This window comes from Melanostigma gelatinosum, assembly GCF_949748355.1.
Source record: "Melanostigma gelatinosum genome assembly, chromosome: 21".
In the NCBI taxonomy this organism is placed as follows: Eukaryota; Metazoa; Chordata; class Actinopteri; order Perciformes; family Zoarcidae; genus Melanostigma; species Melanostigma gelatinosum.
In genome coordinates this window covers 11,042,158-11,066,511 of record NC_136654.1, presented here as the reverse complement: position 1 = coordinate 11,066,511, position 24,354 = coordinate 11,042,158, and the positions used below count along the sequence as shown (strand labels likewise).

At 44.4% G+C, this 24,354-nt stretch overlaps 1 protein-coding gene across 1 annotated transcript in view; it reads right to left on the bottom strand.

Annotated features, from left to right (window-relative positions):
- ccdc57 (coiled-coil domain containing 57) overlaps positions 1 to 24,354 on the bottom strand; it is a gene marked incomplete at its 3' end in the record, with an annotated part of 38,377 nt that overhangs the window by 7,798 nt on the left and 6,225 nt on the right. The window contains exons 5-14 of the mRNA XM_079292630.1: positions 20,364 to 20,472; positions 19,328 to 19,429; positions 18,858 to 19,015; positions 18,706 to 18,780; positions 10,378 to 10,578; positions 10,129 to 10,287; positions 9,699 to 9,861; positions 7,737 to 7,829; positions 6,423 to 6,705; positions 1,348 to 1,521 (exon numbers count right to left, since the gene is read on the bottom strand). Of these exons, the coding sequence (XP_079148756.1) occupies positions 1,348 to 1,521; positions 6,423 to 6,705; positions 7,737 to 7,829; positions 9,699 to 9,861; positions 10,129 to 10,287; positions 10,378 to 10,578; positions 18,706 to 18,780; positions 18,858 to 19,015; positions 19,328 to 19,429; positions 20,364 to 20,472 (1,517 nt within the window). The remainder of the gene's footprint in view (positions 1 to 1,347; positions 1,522 to 6,422; positions 6,706 to 7,736; positions 7,830 to 9,698; positions 9,862 to 10,128; positions 10,288 to 10,377; positions 10,579 to 18,705; positions 18,781 to 18,857; positions 19,016 to 19,327; positions 19,430 to 20,363; positions 20,473 to 24,354) is intronic.

The following is a 24,354-nucleotide window of genomic DNA, read 5'->3' as shown; positions in this document are numbered from 1 at the left end:
TCTAAAGTAGTGTATTGGGCACTTTTATTTTAAAAGTACTGCTATATGAACAAAAGGTCAATAACATTTGGTTTAAACACTTTAAACACATCAGGTTCTTGTAGCAGCAGTATCCCCTTTACACAGCAGCAGTTCTATCTCTTCATTATCTGTGCTCAGTGTGTGACTGTATGTGAAACGTTCCACTGCTGTGCAACATGAATAACATGTTTCAGCACGTTTCATCTACATGTGTGTCTTGTATCTTCATGACAGTCAGAGCATGTGAATGCAGCTCTACTGTTCATCAATATAATGCTGTAACTCAGAGGTAATGATGGTGACCCAGCGATCAAAGAATAAAGACACTTTACGCACAAATTAGGTGTATTTCCCCTTTAACTCACGAGATGCAGCATGTTTTATACTTCATGTGAATATAATTCATACTTTGTTGGCATCTTATTCTGAAAACCGGATGTTCGTCTGAAGAAACCGGATGTTGTGTCACGCTAATATTTCTGCTAACTTTCAAAGTCCTTCGCTCGCTCCCGATCTGTGCCGTTTAAATGCGTTTACCGTGAATTCCAGCATATAGGTGCACTAACATGTAAGTGTCTGCTGACTTTACCGCAGCGATGTCCAGTAGTCTCCATTCCTCCACCGCTGCCAGTGAGCAACGGACTTTCAAAATAAAATAAAATAATAAAATGCGTTAACGCGCTATAAAATAATTGATCGGCGTTAATTAATTAATGCGTTAACGCGATAATAACGTGTTAACTTGCCCAGCACTAATATATATTGACGAACAATGAAAGCTGAATCATGCTATTATTTAAAGTGTGTTAATATCCCAGCCAAAGTGTATCTTTTAATAACATTAAAGTGCCACAAGGTTACAATAGCTACATGTTCAGTACCATATTGGAAATGTGCAAATGTTTCACAATAAAAGCCTCGCTAGGAAATGTAGGTACTCTGTTATAATGTTGCAACAACCACTACTGAAATATAACTATATAAACTTAAACAGTTGTCTCTAATATAAGCCTCCTTTAAATAAAAGATGGAGGTAAACCAGGGCCCCGGTCACTATTTGAGAATTTACAGTGTGTATATAAAATCTGATACCTGTACATGAACTTACATGGGGGCACAAGCGTAATAACAATGGATTAATATGTTTTCAAAGCCGATATAGACATTTTTGAACTGAATGTTTTGAGTAATAGTTTTCCTTTATAATTTAGTCTCCAAAATCCATGTCTTTTCATTATTGAATGACAATTTTGTTCATAGAAGGGTGGTAAAGCTTTAACAGCGTTTCTACTGAACCCCAAAACTGGAAGAACAGATGGAAGATACCTTCTTTAGGTCCCTGGCTCTGCAGATGTGTGTTGTCTGGAAGTAAGGGTGCCAGATGTTCCGTAGGTTTGTCTGTGGCTAGGGCCAGGCTGGACATCCTCGTAGCGCCTTCTAGCTGCCCCTCGAGATGCCTGCATCGAGCTTTTAGTCGGGACACCTGCTCCAGAGTGTAGTCTGGGGACAGTTTCACAAAGGTGTTGTAGACCAGTCTGTAGTGTCAGGCCAGTCTTCGTTTTCACTTTAGATTAGTCTAATGCAAGTTTGACATAAATAAAGCCTGACTTATGTTAAGCCTAACAACCTACCCTACCCCAGGCTAACTCTGAAGAGCCCTGTTTTCATGTTTTATTAGCTTACCTAAAATGTATGGCAAATACTTAAAGGAGACATATCATGCTCAATTTCAAGTTCCTGAATTTTGGGTTTCTACTTGTTTGCATGCTTTAGTGTTCAGAAAGCACATTATTTTTTCTCATACTGTCTAAAACGGTCAGTTTAAGCCCCCGTCTCTCTGAAGTCCCACTCACAAAAAGCCCAGTCTGCTCTGATTGGTCAGGTTTTTTGGAGTTGAGCAGAAGTTCATGTTACTATTTTACCATGCAGTCTTAGAGAGTATTATAAGATATGGGACAACAGCCTGCTATGGTGACTTGTCTGTACATTTGACATCACAGATTACTCCTCTGGTGCTGCAAATGATGAGGATAAAAAAAATACTCGGCCGTCCAAACAATCTATGAGCAAACAGTGTCAGAACCAACTCACATTCCAACAGCTACCAGTGTTACTCTGAGGGGGAACCAGGGGTTGGGAGTTACGCTTCCAAAACAACGTCATCCCGCCACTGTCGCCTCAAGCCATCAGCGGTAACTACCATAAGAGCGGAGTGAAGAGCGGCAGCGATCAGCTCGCCAGTGGGACACACATAGCTTCCAATCACATGGTGAGTATCTGAAGTACTCTATTGGTATCATCATTTTTTTTAAAGGAAACTCAGCCCTAGTCCCCATTGATAGAGGTAGCACAACATTCCCAAATCAGAGGCCTACATGAACAGAAAGGTTTGCATACTGCTCAAGGCATGTAACACCGCTTTATGATCAGGTGACGCTCAGGCCAACAGTTCATATCCGGATATCCGGGGGTGGCTACCAAGGCTGTGGTCCCAGCAGACCACCAGCCCCTCATACTCTCCCTCACCGGTGTGTGTGTGTGCTGCACTGAGCAGGATTAATGCGGGTAAGGCTGCTGGCCCTGATGGCACCCCCGGACATGAAATCAGGGCCCTGCACTGGGCAACTGATTGACGTCCTGACTGAGTCATCCAGTCACTGACCCAAGTAGCTGTCCCCACATGCATAAACACTCCACTGCATTTAAGCTGTGTTTGTCAAAGCTGCAGTTTATCTCTTTGATACCCTTTCATAATACTGAAGAGAATATTGTATAATTCATATTTACACTGTAATAAAGTTTGACTGTGAAATATTGTTGGGGTCTGACCAAATGGCTTCAACATGTGCTGTGAACAAAGAGAATCAGGCCTTCCCTTTTTCAAGCAAAGGTTTCATCCTGATTGTGGTTTGATGAGAGCAAACCTCCTCTGAAGGAATTTCACACTAGGGTGTGAATTTCCCCCCCGAAAAAAACCATGGTCACCTGAATGCACCGCTGCAATCTCATTGGCCGAGGGCCAAGAGACCCCAGGACCCCTGTGGTTCAACCACTGTCCAACAAAACTGTCTGCAACTCACACCTCATTGCTTTTCCACCAATCCCTCCGGGGTAGAAGGAGGCACGCAAACGCTCTCTTCCCTCTGGACTTCGTCCTGGAACAAAAGATGCAACGGGCTCCCCTCTCCCCCCCCCCCCCCCCAGCACCACGCTGACGACGGAAGGCCCATGAGGACCACAGGCCTCATCAAACCCTCTGGCAGGAAGACAAGGACGAACCCCCTCTCTCCGCCGACGATTACCGGGAGGAACGAAACAATGCTACCTCAGCCGACGTTCACCCACAGGCCTCATCAACCACTCCGGCAGGGAGACGTCTAATCCTCTCCTGACCGATGATTACCGGGAGACGCACGGACCACGTCGTCTCAGCCGAAGTTTCACTGTCCCCGCTGCAGCGAGAACAGATCGGACCCGCGCTTGCTCCAGAGCGAGCTGCGCCACAGAGGACCGACCCCGCGCCGCTCAACGCCGCGCCGATGTCCGCCGAGCCTGCGTCCACTCCAGAGCGAGCCACGCTACTGGGTGCGACCGACTCCTGAGGACGAGCTACTCACAGTCTGCGGCCGCTCCGAGAGCCGCGCTCCCGAGTCAACACTCGAGGACTGATCGATTCCCATCACGGGAACGAGCCCCATCAAACGAAGCTTCTCACAGTAAGGTTCATTGCATCTGGTCTTAGCTTAGCATAGCTTAGCATAGCTTATTCATTTATGTGTTATTACTCCCGCATCCTGTTGTGTTAAATCACTGTCTTGTTACACCGCGCCATCGCGCAATCAACGCGGACCACGGACCCCCGCTATATTGTGTATTGCCTGCTGTAACTGTATGCATTAGGTCCTTCGCTGCGAGTGAATGGAGAGGATGTGTATTATCACTGAAAGACTGAACCTATGGTGGCCAGACCTTCGTCTCGCCGACCGAGTTTCGGGGTGATAGGAAAACAATGCTCTCATCTCACCGCAGTGATAAAGATCTGTTTTATTTGGGATTTATTTTCATTTGTTTTATCACACTCCGTGTGATATTCTCTCCTCATTAAATCAGCTCTGTGAGTGAAGTGTGGAATCTCGGCTATCGTACATAACTGCCGGCAGTTCTACCGACAGCGGCACTTTGTGTACGATACGGCCAGCGCTCTCCATTCTCACTACAACGCGGACCGCACACAGAGTTTGATCCATGACCCCCCTCCTCTCTCTCTCTTCGCTCCCTCTCTCTCACTAACCTGCACACACATAGTCAGCAGCCCTTGGGTAACCCCGTGCCCTCGAGTGCCTCACACACACATATAGCTTTGAGCTAATCTAGCTACGTGCTGAACAGCCACCACATGTAGACGCCGGGTCCCCTGTTGGCTAACCGCCATTTTGGGTCGCACGCATGAGAGACGTCACCACGTCCTAACTACGTCACACGTCGCTGAGCTGTTCCCTCGTTCCCCTCCCCTTTTGTCCGCGTCACTCGACGCCGCCATCTTTGTAGTCTTTAGCTGCAGCTTTAAGACTCCCCTTTCTTTACACACACACATACACACACACACACACACACACACACACACACACACACACAGACATACACCCTCATCCATTTTATTCATTCTTTAGGTATTAGGCATATAAGATTGTGTGATAACGTTTGTTGGTTGCAATATTAATTGATTTGATCATTTTCTATTTTGATTTAAGAAACTCTGTTACACTTTAAGGAGCAGTCGTCTGTGATTACTTGTGCATATATATGTGTAATGAAACTGTATGTAGTAGCCTTGTGTACGAACTTAACCCTTCACTGTCACTTCGAATGTGTAGTCGCACCCGACTATTGACATTACGAGTGGCCACTAATTATGAGACTTAGTTTTATCGTTTGGTTATTGGTCCCTGTTCGCAGGGTGGTGCCCCGTTGTTATTAATAATCATTAATAATTGTTACATACATTAATAATTCTATTGATTCAGTTTCTTAAATGCTGATAACCCAAACACGCTCCTTTAGTTCCCAACAATAGGAATTTTGTTGTGTTGTTTACATCACATTTACTATCTGTAGTAAAGTATTACTCATAGCCAGGATCTAAATGAAACAGGTTTTTTGATATTGCTACATACATGAAATAAAATATGAGATTCGGAGCATTTTTATTGCCTTTCAACGGCTCTTAACATGGAGACGGTTGAGCCAGTGGCTCGTAGCTTAAGGTGCTAACAGCGCTAACAGTGCTAACAGCGCAGCGCACACAACGGCAACAGTGCTGACAGAGCTAACACAGTTCACCTGAGCAGTGCAGCGCGGAGGCTGGGAGCTAGCCAGTGGGACACGCTCATGCTCACATGCACTAAAAGCGAGTGCAATGTCAACAAAGAACGGAAAGGCTCTGATAAGAACACACTGAGGGAGAGAGACTTCATTCTCTGCTCAGGTAGACATTACGTCACTATATATTTACATAGACAACAGCTTTTTGCTGCTATATTAATGTCCTAAAGATTGAATTTAGACCCATATAAACAGTGTAATAAAATAAAACCTATGGGAAAAGAACATGTTATATTTCTCTAACACCACAGGACACTTAGTACTGAATTCAAAAATCCCCAAAATCCACTTTGAAAATAAAGCACATTACTCATAGTCAGTGAAATGTAAACGTAAATTGGGTACACATAATGCACAAAGTAGAAACTCTAACTCTGTTGTGAACAGTCCTCGTCGTGTCCTCCATTAGAGTAAAGGGTTTGATGTATACTGAAGTTGTGTCAGCTGGTGATGGAGCTCTGAGGTCACAGGGTACATCCCAAGTCTCTTAATTGCATCCCCGTATATGGTCAGTGTTATAGTACTGTATAGTTTAGTACAGATGGATGCACCAAAAGTGTTGGTGATGTTGGTGCATTTTTTATTTTTTTGATGGCAGAAAGAAAGTAAAAAAAACTAAAGAAAAATCTGCTTTTGTTTTAAAAAAAAAAAGCAAACTCAACAGTTTTTTGATAAAAGGAGCATGAGAAAATTAGAGAGGATGGTCTTTTCTCATACTTTAGGGGTCTGTAGACACATATCAATGTTGAAAAGCCATGAAAAAGTGCATTTTGCATAATATGTCACCTTTAAGATAGACAGGGTTGTACAACAGATTCATTTAGTCTATCTGATCTGGTTTAGACTATTAGCTTGATCTAAGTCACAGTGAAAGTAAATCAGGCCCCCGGGGCTAAACAATAAAAAGGTCAGTGTAGCTTGCCAAAGCACACGCAGTAATAATTATGTTTTTTTTCACAGAAAGATGCTGTATGATCAAAATCATCCAGCATGTTTGTATAGAAGAGTGCTTTCCACACCTGCTGGGCTGACTTTGAAGGAGATGTTATCGGATTGGTCCGGTGGTCCTTGTGCCATCTGAGTGTTAGCTGTAGGAGGGATGGAGGCGGCGGCAGGGGCTCCTGGATGCTGAACTGGCTGAGGAGAGGAGGCCTGTGGCTGGGCCTGAGGATGGGGTAGGTGATGGATGAGAGCCTCCGTGTCCTTCCTCATCTGAGTAACCACGGCCCGCAGGACGCTGTTCTGCTGCTGTAGACAATAAATCTCCTCTGATGCCAGATAATCTACCTTTGGTGTGAGACCCTGTGGGAAGATAAACACACTCAGACATCACAGGTTTACCAGGACATATTTTCTTCAGTCATTATTTGCTCATCTTTGCATTCATCATCACATTTATTCATTTTCTTCAGTATGTTTAGCAGTTATTAGTTAGTGTAGGTCACAGTTTAACAACTTTTCACGTGTAAATAACTCAATTATGTGGTTTGTGTGTATGTCAATCAACTTTTATTACATTAAGCAGCTTTCATCCAAAGCGACTTACAATTTAGACCCTATCACTTTCATAAACCGTAATGTGGTAGACACAGCTACGGGAGCAATTTTTGGGGTTAAGTGTCTTGCTCAAGGACACATCGACATGGAACTAGCGATCCTCTGGACGGCCCTGCTCTCCACTTAGCCAAGGTCACCCATTGTCATACATTGTATACAGCACAGCACACTGATTGAAATTGAAAAGAATTACACCACGCACCTGGGCCGTAATCTAAAGTGATATTGTTCTTATTCGAGATGAGACATGTACAGCAATTTATTAACATAAAGGAAACAGTGTATTGCAACACATGTGACGTATAGATAGAGGTAACATAATATATGCTGATTTGGCTGGAGCACTTTACAGCATTGGTTTGCCAACAGGCCATTCCTCTTCAGACTCTTCAGACCTCTCTCTTTGATACGTTTATAACCAGATGTGTCACATCAGGAGAGAATGCAGATAAAGGAATGATGGATCTACAACCAGAAACTGGACAGTGAAGACCACCACTCTAGTGCTGCTCATTCTGTGTGACTGGAATCAGTGCAGCACATGCTCAGAGATTCTGTGTGTGTACGTGTGCACGTGTGAAAACAACAAAAACAGTTCACCACACAATCTAAAAACTCTGTAAAGACGTGGAGGATTAATGAACAGCAGGCGGATTCCACACTCATCGGGACAGAACCCTTTCCTTGTAGGTGAACAGTAATTTGCTTTTGTGACTGTGTTAGTACTTGTTGATGGTTCTATCAGTCTACACAGTGTGAGGTGGATGTTCTCTCACCTGTACTGCCTGGTCTCTCTCTGTTTTTACAGAACGTAGTAACACAGTCAAATCCTGCAGGTCTTGTTCTTTCTCCTTCAGCTCTGCTTTAGCCTGAAAGAGACCAACATTAAGCTTTAGTGCTTATAGTTTAGCTTTTAGTGCTGACTGCCCAAACGTGTTGCAGATTACAAATGAATCGCACTACAAGGCTGCTGTTTGCTCACCATCAGACAGAGTTTACTTCTTGTTTATCCTTGGTGAGATCTTTGAAGATATGAATTATGCCTCTTGTCTGCATCCGGAGTCACACATGAGATTTAAACAAGTGTGCCGGCCAGGAGGCACAGTGTCTTATGTGCACTGTGTGTCAGCAGTAAGGTGTGACCATCTTCTTCTTACATTATGCATTTGAGGATTGTGCAACCACAGGAGGAGACATGATAACTGTGACGGCTCATTCTAAGGTCTAAAGACAACGATTCTTATTTTCAGGTGATTATACACTACAGAAAACTTCTGCCAATAGATCCCCCTAATTGCTGACACAGTGGAATAACACTGGTACGCTAGTAAATCTCTCACCCTGTATTATTAATGACCTACTTGATCTACACACTGAACGTCCTGATTTAAACGTGATCAATTAGAGAGGACAGATTACATTTTTGGATTTGTTGGAACTGCAAAAACACTCAGTCCACTAGCAATGGGACAGTTGTGTTACTAAGGCAGTGTATTACTGCCACCATGACTAAAAACGTTTCTTTTTAAAACGAGAAACAATTCTCATTCTTTCAAGGTCCTTTCACTTCACATCAATATAAGATATAAGATTTTATCAAAATAAGTTGATCCTGGGGAATTTCTATTATTGGGATGAAGTGATGATATCTTAATTGTCACGGGGTGTGGTGGAGGACTCAAATGCAGACAAGACCAGAAGTTGAATGAAGCAGGTATTTAATGGGTAATGAAATCAGAACAGGAACAAGAGGGAATCCACAGACGAGAGAGGCAAGAGAGAGACAAGAGATGAGGGAGGAAATCCAGCAGAATGAGGGCGGGTGGGCAGCCGGGGAAACCGGGAACAGGACGAGCCAAACGGGCGGGTAGACATGACAATGATCTGGCAGTGAGTGCGTGTGTGTGTGTAACAGGGGTTTAAATAGTGGATGCAGCAGAGTGAGCAGGTGAGAGTAATGAGCTGCCGAGGCGGGTGTGACTGGCAGGTGCACTGAATAAACTGATTAGGTGAGTGAGCGATGGACAGAACAGGATAATGGTGGCAGAGCTGTGACATTAATTCCACAATATCAGAGTCCACCGCAGAAAAACGATGACTAATAAAATCACTATATTACATTGTCTAGATGAAGATGGAGCAGCAGGTCCGGCAAAACTGACTGTTGAAAATTGTGATGCCCTCAATAAATCTAGCTGAACACATAATACATTGGGGCGGCTGTGGCTCACTGCAGGTCGTCCTTCAATTATCGGGGGTTCGATCCGCTCGTCCATGTTGATGTGCCCTTGAGCAAGACACTTCATCCAAAGTTTCTCCCGTAGCTGTGCCTACGGTGTGAATGTTAGTTAGAGTCCTGATGGTATGGTAGCTCTGTCATCAGTATGTGAATGGGTGAATGATGACATGTAGTGTGAAAGCACTTTGAGTGCTTGGAAAACTAGAAAAGTGCTGTACAAGAACAAGACCATTTACCATAACTTTCAATGGTGATATACATACATTTCCATCCTAAGCATCAGGAGCAGTGGGCTGCTGTAAAGGGCCCGGGTTCAGTGTCTTGCTCAAGGACACATTGACATATGGACAGCGACCCTCTGTATAACCTATGTTAACATGCCTCCACCTACAAATTCACAAGCTGTGACTCCACCTGTGTATGCCTGGTAGTACACTGATGTAATATAATGTGTCAGATTGGTGCTATTTGCCTTGTTACCTAATAAAACAGTTCTGACCTGGTCTCTAGCCTGGGTCAGGTCTTGTATCAGCTGCTCATTGGCGAGGTAGTGTCGGGCCTTCATGTCCTCACAGCGTCTCTGCCACTCCAGCTCAACCTGGACTTGCATCTGCTCTAAGGCCCTCTCTCTCTTCAAACCATCACTCAGGTGCTGCTTGTACCTGATAACACACACACACACACACGCACGCGCGCACGCACGCACGCACGCACACACGCATGCACGCACGCACGCACACACACACACACACACACTTTATGAATCATAACAGCAATTCAGACTAGTTGGCATAATTCATATCTTCAAAGATCTCACCAAATGTCTTCACTGTAACCTCTTTGTTCTCGTGGTACTAAATGAATGTGTCTCTACCTGCCTCCTCCTCCTCCTCGCTTACTATATCTCCATGCTGCTGCTGTCTTCTCACCTCTGCAGCTCCTCCCTGCTCCTCTCCCGCTCAGTATTAAGTTTAGTTTCTCTCTCGTGCAGGGTAATGATCTCTGTATCCTTGACAACCATCTCACTGGAGACCTGACTGATGTACTTGTCCCAGCCAGTCTGGGTTGCTTCCACCTCTGTGCGGAGCCTTTAGAAAACACACACACTGAATGAGCAGCCACATGCACCAGGTTTGTTCATGCCAATATGATGATTTATTCTTTTTTTTCTTTCTCACCTCTGGATTGTCTCGTCTTTCTGTTGCATGGCCTCCTGTTGTTCCTTCTGTCTGCAGCGCAGCTGTGCAGCCAGAACTTCTACTTCACCCTGTAGTTTGACAATGTGTTCCTCAGCCTTCTGCAGCCGCTCTGTGTGGGCCTGACGCTGAGCCTCTAGCTGAGCACCACACTCCTTCAGGGCCTGGACCGCCTCCTCAGATCTGTCCACAAACAGCCATACAGTTAGACACTTGGAGACATTTAGGGCCGATGGTACCGGTAAGGTCTTTTATGCACAAGGTAACACAATGAGTTATTACTACTGTAGCTGAATGAGAGAAACAGGTGGAGCCAGCTTTCAGAGGTGGTTGGCCCTCCCCAAATTCGAAATAATAAAAACAATTACCAATGAGATCAGCTGATGATCACACATCACATTTTCTGTTTTCCACAGTAAATATCAAAAGGGAAGAACAAGATAAACTAGAAAATGCATTTCCTGCTGAAAATGCGTTGGAATGCTGAAAGCTGAAATTAATTGTGAAAGAATTGCTGAAAATTAAGAAATGGGAGACTATCTGTCTGAAAAATGTTGAAGCCCGAAAGCATTTAAACTGCACTGCTGAAAAACCTTCTGGTTGAAATGTCTAAGAAGAAGGCTTTGAAAGTTGAAGAAGTATAACAGGATGTGAAGATTTTCTCCATAGAGATCCCATTCAAAAGAAAATTGCAAAAAGCTTAATTCAAAAAGTTTAAAGATTACAAATATGAAAAGTCAAAGCACCCCTCTCATGAAAGAGCTGAACATTTTGATATTTGAACAATTTCTGTAGCTTAAACAAATTTCAGAAGTAGTGATATTTGTAGTAATAGTAGTAGAAGTTGTATTTGAAGTAGAAGTATTAGTAGTAGTAGAAGTATTAGTAGCATTAGAATAAGTAGTAGTCGTAGCAGTTGTGATATTTGTAATAGTAGTAGTATAAGTCGTAGTTGTAGTAGAAGTATCATTAGTAGTAGAAGTATTAGTATTAAGAAGAATTATTAGTATTTAGAAGAAGTAGTAGTATTTAGAAGAAGTAGTAGCCTAGTATCAGTAGTAGTAGTACTAGCTGTAGTAGTGGTGGTATTTAATATAACAGTAGTAGCAGTAAAAGTAATGGCAGTATTTGAAGTAGCAGTAGTAGTAGTACTAGTAGCAGTCGTACTAATAGCTGTCGTAGTATTAGTACTGGTAGTAGCATGAATAGCAGTAGTAGCAGTTGTAGTATAAGTAATAGTCGTAGTGGTAGTAATAGCAGTAGTGGTAGTGATAATATTGATGGTAGCAGTAATAGCACTAGTAATAGTAGCAACAGCAAAAGTTGTAGTGGAAGTAGTAGCAGCAGTAGTCATAGTAATACTAGAAATATTAGCAGCAGTAGTAGTTGTCGCAGTATTGGTAAGAGCATTCATTATTTCAACAAAAAAGCCTAATTTTGAGCTTAATGTTTACATACAGTTAATCCATGGGGCTTTTATTTTGAAAGGGTGGGGCTGGATGGGGGAGGGAGGGGGAGAGGAGACATAATCATAATGTTTGACACACATAAACAGAGGTTATTAAATGACAGGCTTCATCACAAGCAGTTCAGTTAGAATTCACTCTCTGGGGCTTTTATTTTGAAATGGGGTGTGGGGGAGAAGGGGAGAGGAGACAGAATCATAATGTTAGATAAACACAAACCAGTTATTAAATGACAGGCTCATCACAAGCATTTCAGTTAGGATTCATTCTGTGGGGCTTTTATTTAAAAATGGCGTGTGTGTGTGGGGGGGGGGGGGGGAGGAGGAGGAGGGGGGAAAGACCTCTAAAAGTCCTCTAAAAGTCTCTAAGACCTGAATGATTGTATGAGAGAGAGACACAGACAGAGAGAGAGAGAGAAGAAAGAATTAGTGAGAGAGAGAGTGAGAGAGAGAGAGAGAGAAGAAAGAATTCGAGAGTGAGAGAGAGAGAGAGAGAGAGAGAGAGAGAGAGAGAGAAGAAAGAATTCGAGAGTGAGAGAGAGAGAAGAAAGAATTAGTGAGAGAGAGAGAAGAAAGAATTAGTGAGAGCGAGAGAGAGAAGAAAGAATTAGTGAGCGAGAAAGCGAGAGAGCGAGAGAGAAGAAAGAATTAGTGAGTGAGAGAGAGAGAGAGAATAAATAATTAGTGAGTGAGAGAGAGAGAGAGCGAGAGAAGAAATAATTAGTGAGTGAGAGAGAGAGAGAGAAGAAAGAATTAGTGAGTGAGAGAGAGAGAGAAGAAAGAATCAGTGAGTGTGAGAGAGAGCGAGAGAGAAGAAAGAATTGGTGAGTGAGAGAGAGAGAAGAAATAATTGGTGAGTGAGAGAGAGAGAAGAAATAATTAGAGAGAGAGAGAGAGAGAGAGAGAGAGAAGAAAGAATTAGAGAGAGAGAGAGAGAGAAGAAAGAATTAGAGAGAGAGAGAGAGAGAGAGAGAGAGAAGAAATAATTAGTGAGTGAGAGAGAGAGAGATTTTTTTGATTTTTTAACAAACCTTTATTATACGTTTTTTTTTTTTGTTGCTTTTTTTTTCCTTCCTCAAGTCATATGAACAAACAAAACATCGCTAAACTGCTACAATCAGTTCAGCCTTTTCCTGAACACGATACATTATCAGTCAAAACTGTTCAACAAATACGGTCCATCAAACATGAACGTGTCTGTAATTGTCTGCAGGCTGAGATCTGACTCTCACTCAGCGCCCACTTTTGTCCAGTTCTCTGTTCACCTTGTGAACTATTTTCTTTAGTCTGTATCCTTCCTGCTTCGTGAGCCCTCCTCTGTCCTTGCTCCTCATGTGAGACCTGGCAGAGCTGGAGAGCTGCTCCTTGTCCGAGAGGTAGTCCTCCACTCTGACTTTTCTCACGTTCTTACTCCTCCTCAGAAACTCCTTGATCTCCTCCACGCTGTAGCCTCCAGAGCCCCGAGAGCTGCCAGCACCGTGTGTAGAGGGCTCACTGTTTGCAGCAGAGTTCTCCTCCTGACTGGACTCAGAGTCCTCCCAACCGGACTCAGGGTCCTCCTCCGGCTTGGACTCACACTCGGCTGCTCCTCCACTGTCTGTAGTTGCCACTTTCTTGGCCTGTGAGCTTCCTCTGTCTCCTCTCTGTTTCCTCTTCAGCTGAGGGGCCTTGAGCTGCTCCTCGTCTGCTTCCATGGCCACCTCCCCACCTGCCTCCACCTGTCCTCCAGTACTCTCCCTCACCTGCTGGACCTCACTTGCCCTCTCCGTCATTACCTCTTGTCCCCTACTTTTCCTCTCCTTTTCCGCCATGTGTACCCCACTTGTCCCCTCCTCCCTCACTGCCTGTGCTCCACCTGTTTCCTCAACCCTCACCTCCTTGGTCTCACTTGTTTCCTCAACCCTCACCTCCTTGGTCCCACCTGTTTCCTCAACCCTCACCTCCTCGGTCTCACTTGTTTCCTCAACCCTCACCTCCTTGGTCCCACTTGTTTCCTCAACCCTCACCTCCTTGGTCCCACTCGTTTCCTCAACCCTCACCTCCTTGGACCCACTTGCTTCCCCCACCCTCACCTCCCGTGCTCCACCTGTTCCCTCTTGTCCATCCTGCTTGCCCCCGCTGGCCTCAGTACCTCCCTGGTTCTGGTCCTTGTTTGAGCCGTGTTCCCCAGGACAAGCTCTGCTCAGATGTCCTTCTCTCCCACAGCTGTAACATTTAAAATCGTTCGTCTTTGCAAAGATGACGTAGTCAAAATCGCCCACAGTGATCTTGAAGCTGAGGTTGACCGGCGCTGAGGTTGACCGGCCTGCTCCTGTCGCTGGGGACCATGAAAGCATGCCTCCTGTGAGACGACACGTGTCGCAACAGCGGAGACTGAAATCCACAGGGCATCCTTATCACCGGAGACACCAACTTCCCATGCTTGGACAGCTCTTTGGCGATGGCAGCGCCCGTTATGAATGGTGGCACGTTGGACACAGTGACTTTCACCTCGGGTGTTGCGAGAGCATACGTGGGCAGGAAGTGCTCACCCACGGATATCCCGCGCGTCAACACCACATCCGCAAGTTCAATACTGTCCAAAAAGATGACCACCGCGCTGCTCATCCGTGCTGCGGACTTCACGTGGCTGTGGCCGACAAGTTCACCCACTGCCAAACTGATCTCCTCCAACGAACACCCGAACAGCGGCGGCGGTATCTTCACGCCGTGTTCTCTGGTTAGCTCCGTCAGGCGCATGCTAGCGGTTAGCACGCCGACAGCACCTGCTGCCCGGCTGCACTCCGCTCACAAAAAAGACCCAAAAACCCGATAAAAGTACGCAAACAAAACCCGTGAACCCTGCACACCCCACTACACCATCATACCCAACATTACCCAACGAAGAAAATTGTCGAAAAAACACTTTAACTATCGCTCTCAAAACCTCCGCTCCCGCAGCTCCGCACACCTGCTTCCGCTCAGAGAGAGAGAGAGAGAGAGAGAGAGACAGCGACTGAGAGAGAGAGAGAGAGAGAGAGAAGAAAGAATTAGAGAGAGAGAGAGAGAAGAAAGAATTAGAGAGAGAGAGAGAGAGAGAGAGAAGAAATAATTAGTGAGTGAGAGAGAGAGAGAGGAAAGAATTAGTGAGTGAGAGAGAGAGAGAATACATAATTAGTGAGTGAGAGAGAGAAGAAATAATTAGTGAGTGAGAGAGAGAAGAAAGAATTAGTGAGAGAGAGGGGAAAGAATTAGAGTGAGAGAGAGAGAGAAGAAAGAATTAGAGTGAGAGAGAGAAGAAAGAATTAGAGTGAGAGAGAGAGAGAGAGAGAGAGAAGAAATAATTAGAGTGAGAGAGAGAGAAGAAAGACTTAGTGAGTGAGAGAGAGAGAGAGGAAAGAATTCGTGAGTTAGAGAGAGAGAGAGAAGAAAGAATTTGTGAGTTAGAGAGAGAGAGAGAGAGAAGAAAGAATTAGTGAGTTAGAGTGAGAGAGAGGAAAGAATTCGTGAGAGAGGAAAGAATTCATGAGTGAGAGAGAGAGAGAGAGAAGAAAGAATTTGTGAGTGAGAGAGAGAGAGAGCGAGAGAAGAAAGAATTAGTGAGTGAGAGAGAGAGAGGAAAGAATTCGTGAGAGAGGAAAGAATTCGTGAGTGAGAGAGAGAGAGAGAGAGAGAGAGAGAAGAAAGAATTTGTGAGTTAGAGAGAGAGAGAGAGAGAGAGAGAAGAAAGAATTAGTGAGTGAGAGAGAGAGAGGAAAGAATTCGTGAGAGAGACAAGAATTCGTGAGTGAGAGAGAGAGAGAGAGAAGAAAGAATTTGTGAGTGAGAGAGAGAGAGCGAGAGAAGAAAGAATTAGTGAGTGAGAGAGAGAGCGAGAGAGAGAGAAGAAAGAATTAGTGAGTGAGAGAGAGAGAGAGAGAAAGAATTAGTGAGTGAGAGAGAGAGAAGAAAGAATTAGTGAGAGAGAGAGAGAGAGAGAGACTGATATCTCTGGCAAACTTTCTCATTTGGAGATTGTACTATGTCTTATCTTTTACAGCTTACATGACTGTTGTCCTGCTCTGCCATGTCTTTCCTCATCTCTCCCTCTTGTGTCGCGGTGTATGTAAATGTCACTCGAATCAGGAAACTTATCAGAATACTTGGCCGAGCTGCAACACGTAACAGCTGCAACAAATCATGTGTGTGCGGCTTTTATTTTAAAATGGGGTGTGTGTGTTCGTGTGTGGGGGGGGGGGGGGTGGAGGAGGGGGGAAAGACCTCTAAAGATCCCTAAGACCTGAATGACTGTATGAGAGACACAGAGAGAGAGAGGGAGAGGAGTGTATGTGCACGTGTGTCTGTGAGTCTGTGTGTTTATCAACATCACTAATTGGCTCAATCGCAAACACCTGTGTGCCTGAAGCCATTTGAAAATATTCTCCATAGAGATCCCATTGAAAATAAAAAGCTTAATAATTCAAAACGTTTAAAGGTTAGAAATATGAAAATTCATAGCAGACCTCTGGTGAAAGAGCTGAACATTTTAACAGTTGAACGGTTTCTGTAGCTTAAAATATGAAGGAGAAGAAGAGGTGCGACGGACGAAATATAAGTTGAATAAAGAAACAGGATAACAACAGTTGGAATGCTTAACAGCATTCCAACAAATATATGGGATGAGAAACGTGAAAGGGTACGGTGGTGTAGTGGCTAGCACTGTCACCTCACAGCAAGAGGGGCCCGGGTTCGATCCCCGATGGTCCTTCTGTGTGGAGTTTGCACATTCTCCTCGTGGCAGCCGGGTTCTCCGGCTTCCTCCCACAGTCCAAAGACATGCATCTTAGGTTATTTGCCCGTAGGTGTGAATGTTTGTCTGTCTCTACATATGTGCCCTGTGATGAACTGGCAGCCTGCAGGGTGAACCCTGCCTTCGCCCAATGTCAGCTGGGATCGGCTCCAGCGACCCTGAAGAGGATAAGCAGTTTGGATAATGGAATGGAGAAAAGTGAAAGGATGCTCTCACTCTTCCTCAAGCAAAACAAATTACACTTTTCTACCATGCTACTGTCACAGCGATATTTTCCCTGTCCATGCACAGTTATGCGCATGCTTACACATGAAAAAGTCACGAGTATAAATGGCCATGAATTCAGCTTTAACCCTGTGTAAATGACTGCCCTTCTGCAGAGTACTGCTAAACTTGATTTGTGGAGACTGACCTTGTTGACTTTGTGTGTGAATGTAAACCCTATCAACTGAAACAAATGTCCCGCCATGATGCACTGCACAGTTGGCGATGTGGTCACAAAGCCTGGCTTCCAAAACTACACTTTGACAGATGTGGCACCACTGGAGGAGAAACAAAGCTAAGGTAAGATGTGCACTCGTTTTTTGGAGTCACCAAGAAAATGCACTTGTTACAGGAAGTGAGACAGCAGGAGAGAGGACATGTGGGAGTTAATTGTGTTAAAACATGAACAGAAATATCATTGTTTTTCTATCTATGACTATATTTCTATTGCAGGTAAGAAAAGAAAGTCTTCCTTGTATGTAGGCTGACACGGCATTTACTCAGGCAACCAATCACCTGCCGTCCAGCTGTGACAGTTTAATGAGCCAGCATTCTAGAAAGGACTGTTATATACTATATGTATAGTTTATATTACCAGTTCATTCATATTTGGAATATCATACTAAACTTCTGTTGACCATGTGTTTTTTTATTAGGTCCACGTGCCACATGTCTAGATCATCCAGTAGCATAGCCTCTGATAGGGCAGTCACATGACCTCTCTCCCTTTGTTTACATTCCGGAATGAAGAAGATGGCAAATAATCTGTCTTGTCGCATGTTGGGACTCCACCCTCTGATGGAAAAGCTGATGTGTTTTTAGACATTAGGTGGAACTTTTTTAAGCTTCACCTTGCCAAAGTCCCCAGTCCAGAGGAGGGCAGCGTCCAGTTACCTGGTCCAGTACCGTCACAGACCACCCTGCAGCTCCATCAATGCTGCGTACGCACACAGCAGAGATGATGACCAGAGTGAACCCCTGAGGATGGCAGAATGGACGGCATGAGATCGACTCAAAGCCAGATGAGCACGAGTAGGTTTTAGTCTCTCTGGGATTACACAAATTGTTGTTCATCACTAGACGGACTCCACCAGCCTCTGACCTGCCGAACTCCTCTGCTCCGTCCACACAGAAATTAGAGAAGCACTCTGATGGTCGGACAGCTTGATCCGACACCTGGTGGCTGAGCCAAGTCCCAGTGACACAGAGGATGCCACAGTCTCCAGGTCCTGTTCGGATCTGATCCTTGCCCTGAGATCATCCTTACAAGGACTGGACAGCTGCAGGTTGGATCCTGGTCTGGGGTAGAAGGAGGACTTGGGTTCCCAGCCTGTTCCAAACACCAGCTCGTCCTCCCCACTGTTTTAGTTTTGCCTTTGCTGTGGTCCCTCCCATTGTTGTTGTTGCCACAGTGACCATCTCACAGGATCTCTGTTAGCCACGTCCGATCAGCACACAACACGCTGGGGTCTGGACACAGCCAAGGCATCTGCTGCCTATAGCTCCAGGTATTTCACTGGAAAAGAACTTTACACATTCTACACACAGGTGTAGATGACACTACTGATAAGAACCAGACAGTAACGTGTGTGTGCTTGTTTATTTTACTTATTGATTGACTGATTTTTAGCCTTGTAGCCAGGAACCTGAACCTGAACCTGAACCTGACACAGGCCTCTCGTGTTTCCATTCTTTTGATATTTAAATCTCTCTCTCGCTCTCTCTCTCTCGCTCTCTCTCTCTCTCTCTCTCTGTCTCTCAGTACAGTATCTGGCTAGCAGCTGGAGTTTATTAATTGTTATCAGTGACTCACTTCTTGATGTGGTCTTCCTCCCCTTTCTTCAATTTAGTCTCCATCCATTTCAGCTTGTCCTCAAGCTCTTTTATCCTAAAACAGAAAATAGTCACAAAATCTTACACACAATAACCCCCCCCCACACACACACACACGGTACAGGAGCATACTTGTGGTCCTTGACAGCGGTGAGGTCTTTGATCTCCTGGTCTTTGTGATACAGCTGGGTTTGTATCTGCTGACTGAACTCCTCGGAAGCTTTGAGAGCCTCTGTGGACTGATGCTGAGCCTGGAGGTGAACTTCAGTCTCTTTAGACAGCAGCTTCACCTGGACAAGGACACACACACACACACACACAGACAAATTATGATGACGTTTGGTGTGAAGGACTAGCCATTCGAAGATTAAAGGTCAACAAGAAAATCATGTAATCCATATTTATATGGATTACTTAGATTTAGAATACTACTAAACTATAAATGAATTGTCTGGATACTTAAACACATTGTGAATTTTGAATAACAGAACGACTTTGCATATATGTTTATGTGTACATGAGTGTTTCTGTCCAACTTACTGGTATTTATAGACAACGCAAATGGACTTTACAGAGAAACAGCATTCTTTCACTCTCCTTACCTTTAGTTGACAAGACAGCACCACAGTGCGCATCTCATCCATTTTCAAGTTGAACACATGTTCCCGCTCTCTGAGTTTACAGTCAGAAGCTGCTGTCATCTCCTGTTGACCAGAGGAGAACCATTACAGATTCATCATTAAACACAGGCTGGAACTAAACACAAACACAACATCCCAAAGCACAGCTCGGTCCGAGCAGCCTCCTCTTTGTGTTGTGTGTTGTGTGGTACTGATTCAGATTCTGCTTGGTTGCTACACAGGGCAAACTCAAGAAGAGATCACTGCTCTCCAACATTTGATAGTGGATGCAGTGACGGTTGATGAAAACAACATGAACCAAACAGAAGAAGCAACAATCCTCTCTGTGTCAGGAAGGAGCAGAATGTGTAAGACATGTCCACAGGTATGACACTAAACGGACAGAAAGTTATTACAATTCATTTGACAGCATATACCATCTTCAGTTTGCCAATAAAATAAATGTTTTAATATATATTTTGACAAAGAGATATGTAGCATCTCACGCACGCACGCGCGCACACGCACACGCACACGCACACACACACACACACACACACACACACACACACACACACACACACACACACACACACACACACACACACACACACTCATTCCTGGAAATGTCCTGTGCATGATGTTATAACAAAGGCAGCTAATTCAGTGGAACAGACACCAGCTTCCGAGCTCTCTTATGTGGGTTCATCCTAAAAGGTCTGCTGATCCCCTCTGAATGTCTGGCTGCTCTACCTGTTATGTCAGTCCTCTCCACTGTACAGAGAGAGAACTGTAACACAAGATATAGAGTTGCTCTATGCCATAGCTGCATTTATCTGTCAGTAGCCCAATGTCATTTCTACAGAGTCATATCGATTGTTTATTCTGGGGCTGTGATAGTTTTAGTCACAACTGTGAACAACATATATCTACATGGCCAACATTATATATAGACATGGGACATTCAGACCTTCAGAGGGATGAAAGTGTGTGTGTGTGTGTGTGTGTGTGTGTTCACCTGTCTCTGTAGGGTCAGCTCTCCTTCCACCTCTTGTATTCTGCACTGCAAATCCCATTCCATCCTTTCATACTCCTCAGTTTGCTTTTGAATTTCACCAGCCTTAGAGCTACGTTCCAGTCACAACAAGACACACAAGCAAACACACACACACACACACACACACACACACCATGTTACAGTACCATGACATTGACCAAGTAAGAAGCATGCTGCGTTCACACCGGTCGCGTTGATTTTTTGACGCACTGCAAAATCGCGTCCAACGCGCCGCCGGTCGTGTTCACGCCAAACGCCGCAAAATCTCGTAGCGCTGGAGAAGGGGCGTGGTTTATCGTCCTGGAAGCCGTTCACCTGGCCGCCATTTCTTTCCGCTATCAACCATGAAAGGAATAAGTACAATTGCTGCTTTGTACGTGTTGTGGAAGTCCCTCAAACATCAGAATGCCAAACGCCGTCATGTCTGGTTCATAATATTGTTCAGAGGAGCTCCGTGGATTGTATCGAGCTGTAGTCGCTGTTTACTACAGCTGTAGGAACACAAAATAAACTGATTTGGCTGTGATTCAACGGCAATAACCCGACAAAAAGGGACTCCGAAATAACTACATAATGATGCCGATTTGTACTTGTCTTCTCCGACAAAAAGGGACTGCGAAATAACTACTGTTGGGAACGTAAGGAGCGTGTTTGGGTTATCAGCATTTAAGAAACTGAACTCCTGAACCTCTGTTTACATAAGCCACCAGCTGCTCTAATTGCTCGTCGCATAGGACAGCAGTGTATTTTGCAAAGTACTCTCTTTCCTTTGCTGTGAGACCGAGGACATCAGCCACTGCATCTCGTAATGCGGTGTCTTCTGGAGCTACAGCTCCAGGAATGGGGGATTTCTCGTCGCTCATTCTCTCTAATGAGCGAGACTCCCAGTGGTTGTTAATTCCCTAGTGTTAGAACGGAAACTGTTAGTGTTTACGGTTCTCAGTGAAATGTCTAGTTCTGTAACTTAGGATTTCTACTGTTAGATGTTAATTACTGTTAGTGTTACGGTTCATGCAGGCGCACAGTGAAATGTCTAGCTCTGTGACTTACGTTTCTACTGTTGCTGCTCTGAGGTATCACTACTGCTTTGCAGCCAGAGGTGCGAAATGCTAATGTGGTTTAGCACTTTGGGCCTGTGACAGCTGTGTGTAACTTCTTTGAAGGTATTTAAGAAAACAAGCAAGGTATTACAAATAAAACGATCAAATCTACTACACAGCTGGCTGTTAGTTTAAGAAATGAAACGAATAATTAAACCTGTAAAGGAAACAAAATAAAATTTCGAGAAGGGAATTAAAGATTAAGATTAAAAATCAAAATTTAAAATCAAAAATTTTATTACAATAAGAAAATATTTTGAATATCAAAGCCTACCTATTTTGGGAAATAAGTTTCAGGAATTTGGATCATTCAAAAGAAGAAAAAAAAAAAGAAATTCGAAATAAATATTGTTTTGGAAAATTAATTATTCAAAAATAATTATGGATTAATGTGCATATATACTGTAACAAAACTGGAATAACGTAGCCTCACACGGGGCACCATTATGTTGGGAACATAAGGAGCGTGTTTGGGTTATCAGCATTTAAGAAACTGAATTCTTGACATCAATAGAATTATTGATGTATGTAACAATTATTAATGATTATTAATAACAACGGGGCACCACCCTGCGAACAGGGACCAATAACCAAACGATAAAACTAAGTCTCATAATTAGTAGTCACTCATAATGTCAATAGTCTGCGTATGACTATACATTCAGTGACAGTGAAGGTTTTTAAGTTCGAGCACAGGCTACTACATACAGTCTTATCAAATACATATGCACAAGTAATCACAGACGACTGCTCCTTAAAGTATAACAGAGTTTATTAAATCAAAATAATAAATGATAAAATCAATTAATATTGCAACCAACAAACGTTATCATACAATTTTATATGCCTAAACTAAAGAATGAATAAAATGGATGAGGGTGTATGTCTGTGTGTGTGTGTGTGTATATGTGTGTGGGTGGGTCTGTGGGTGAAAAGGAAGGAGAGTCTTACAGCTATTGCTAAAGACTACAAAGATGGCGGCGTCGAGTGACGCGGGCCAAAAGGGGAGGGGCCTTAAGATACTACAACTAAACTACCACCAGATGGCGGAGTCGAGTGACTCGGACAAAATGGCGGCGAGCCTGCTATACGTAATCACGTGTGCCGATGCACACATGTGTTGTGAGGCGATCGTTTGAACGGGGTTTCCCCAGGGGCAGAGATAGGAGCTGTGTGTGTTACGTGAGAAGAGGAATAAAAGGGGAGAGAGAGGAATCAGAGTTTCTGTGTGCGATGTCACGTTGTAGTGAAAATGAGGATCGCCGATCGTATCTCACACAAGTTGCCGTTGTCGCTTCGCGAACTGACGACACTTATGCCCGATAGTCGCGTTTCCACACTTCACTCATAGAATCGATTCAAGGAAATAGAGCAAGAACAAAAATGAAATCAAATAATCCCAAAAGCAACAGTCAAACAGTTAATACACAATGCAGCGGAGCTTCTCTGCTCCGTAATGATTGCGCAATATCTCAATGTCACGTGACAGTAACTTAAACACACAAAAACACGGGAATATCAACATATAAATGAATGGCCTGAATTAAATTTAAGTTAATTTAAGCTAAGCTATGCCCAGATACCAAGAATCTTACTTGTCGATGCGTCGTTGCAACGTTGAAGTGTTCGTGGGGAAGTTGTCCGTTTTTCCTCGTCAGGAAGGGGGGCAAGGCTGCTTGCAGCGCGGCCGTGCAGCGGGCGCTGTGCCGTCGTGGCGTGAGCTCGCTCTGGAGCGAAACGCAGACGTGATCTCTCCTCACTGCAGGGAGGACAGTTTAACTTCGGCTAAGACGGCGTGGTCCTTGCGTCTTACCGGGAATCGTCGGTGAAGGAGGGAGGCTTGGTCGTCTTTCCTTCGCCGGAATGTGTGCACCAAAAGAAAAAGAAAAGCAAAAAGCGGAGAACGGATGGCTGAAGCGGATTCGTTATCGCGGGCTGAGTGGGCCTTTACTCAGCGTGGAACACTGTCGTTTCGACCAGCGAAATGGCTTATGACCTGTCAGGGTTTGAGGAGGGGTGAAGGGCCGTTGCTTCCTCGTGGCCAGCGTCGCGCTGGCGGCGAGAGCTGGATCTTCTGTGGCCTGGACGGGGGGTCCAAGCGAAGAGAGCGTTGTGTGCTCCCTGTCTCAACCGAGGTCGAAGGGAAAAAGCGTGCCTCCTGCTATCCCGGAGGGATTGTTGGAAAAGCATTGAGGTGTGTACTGCAGGCGGTTTTGTAGAACAGTGGTTGAACGCTGTGGCGCGATAGCCTATCAGCGTTGAGTTGCTCCCCCTGTCATCACTAGCTTTCTGTCGTTGTTGAATCAGGAAATAAATCCTGTAGCCGTCTGTGTTCACCCAGAGCTCTACGATACCTCATATCAATAGAGACCGGACCAAACTATGCGTATACATGTGTGTGTGTAAACCATACAATACAAACAATGAATAGCCGCTGCCGTATTTACGTCTACGTGACGTTATTGAGTGCTGGTGGAGCTGCTACGATGTTAGCATAGCCTAGCACCGATCCATCAGAGCTCCATTGAGAAGACAAGTAACCTACAAATCGGCGGCATCATTACGTAGTTATTTCGGAGTCCCTTTTTGTCGGAGAAGACAAGTACAAATCGGCATCATTACGTAGTTATTTCGGAGTCCCTTTTTGTCGGTTTATTGCCGTTGAATCACAGCCAAATCAGTTTATTTTGTGTTCCTACAGCTGTAGTAAACAGCGACCGGTGGCTTGCTAGACACAGTGAATACAGCTCGATACAATCCACGGAGCTCCTCTGAACAATATTATGAACCAGACATGACGGCGTTTGGCATTCCGATGTTTGAGGGACTTCCACAACACGTACAAAACACGT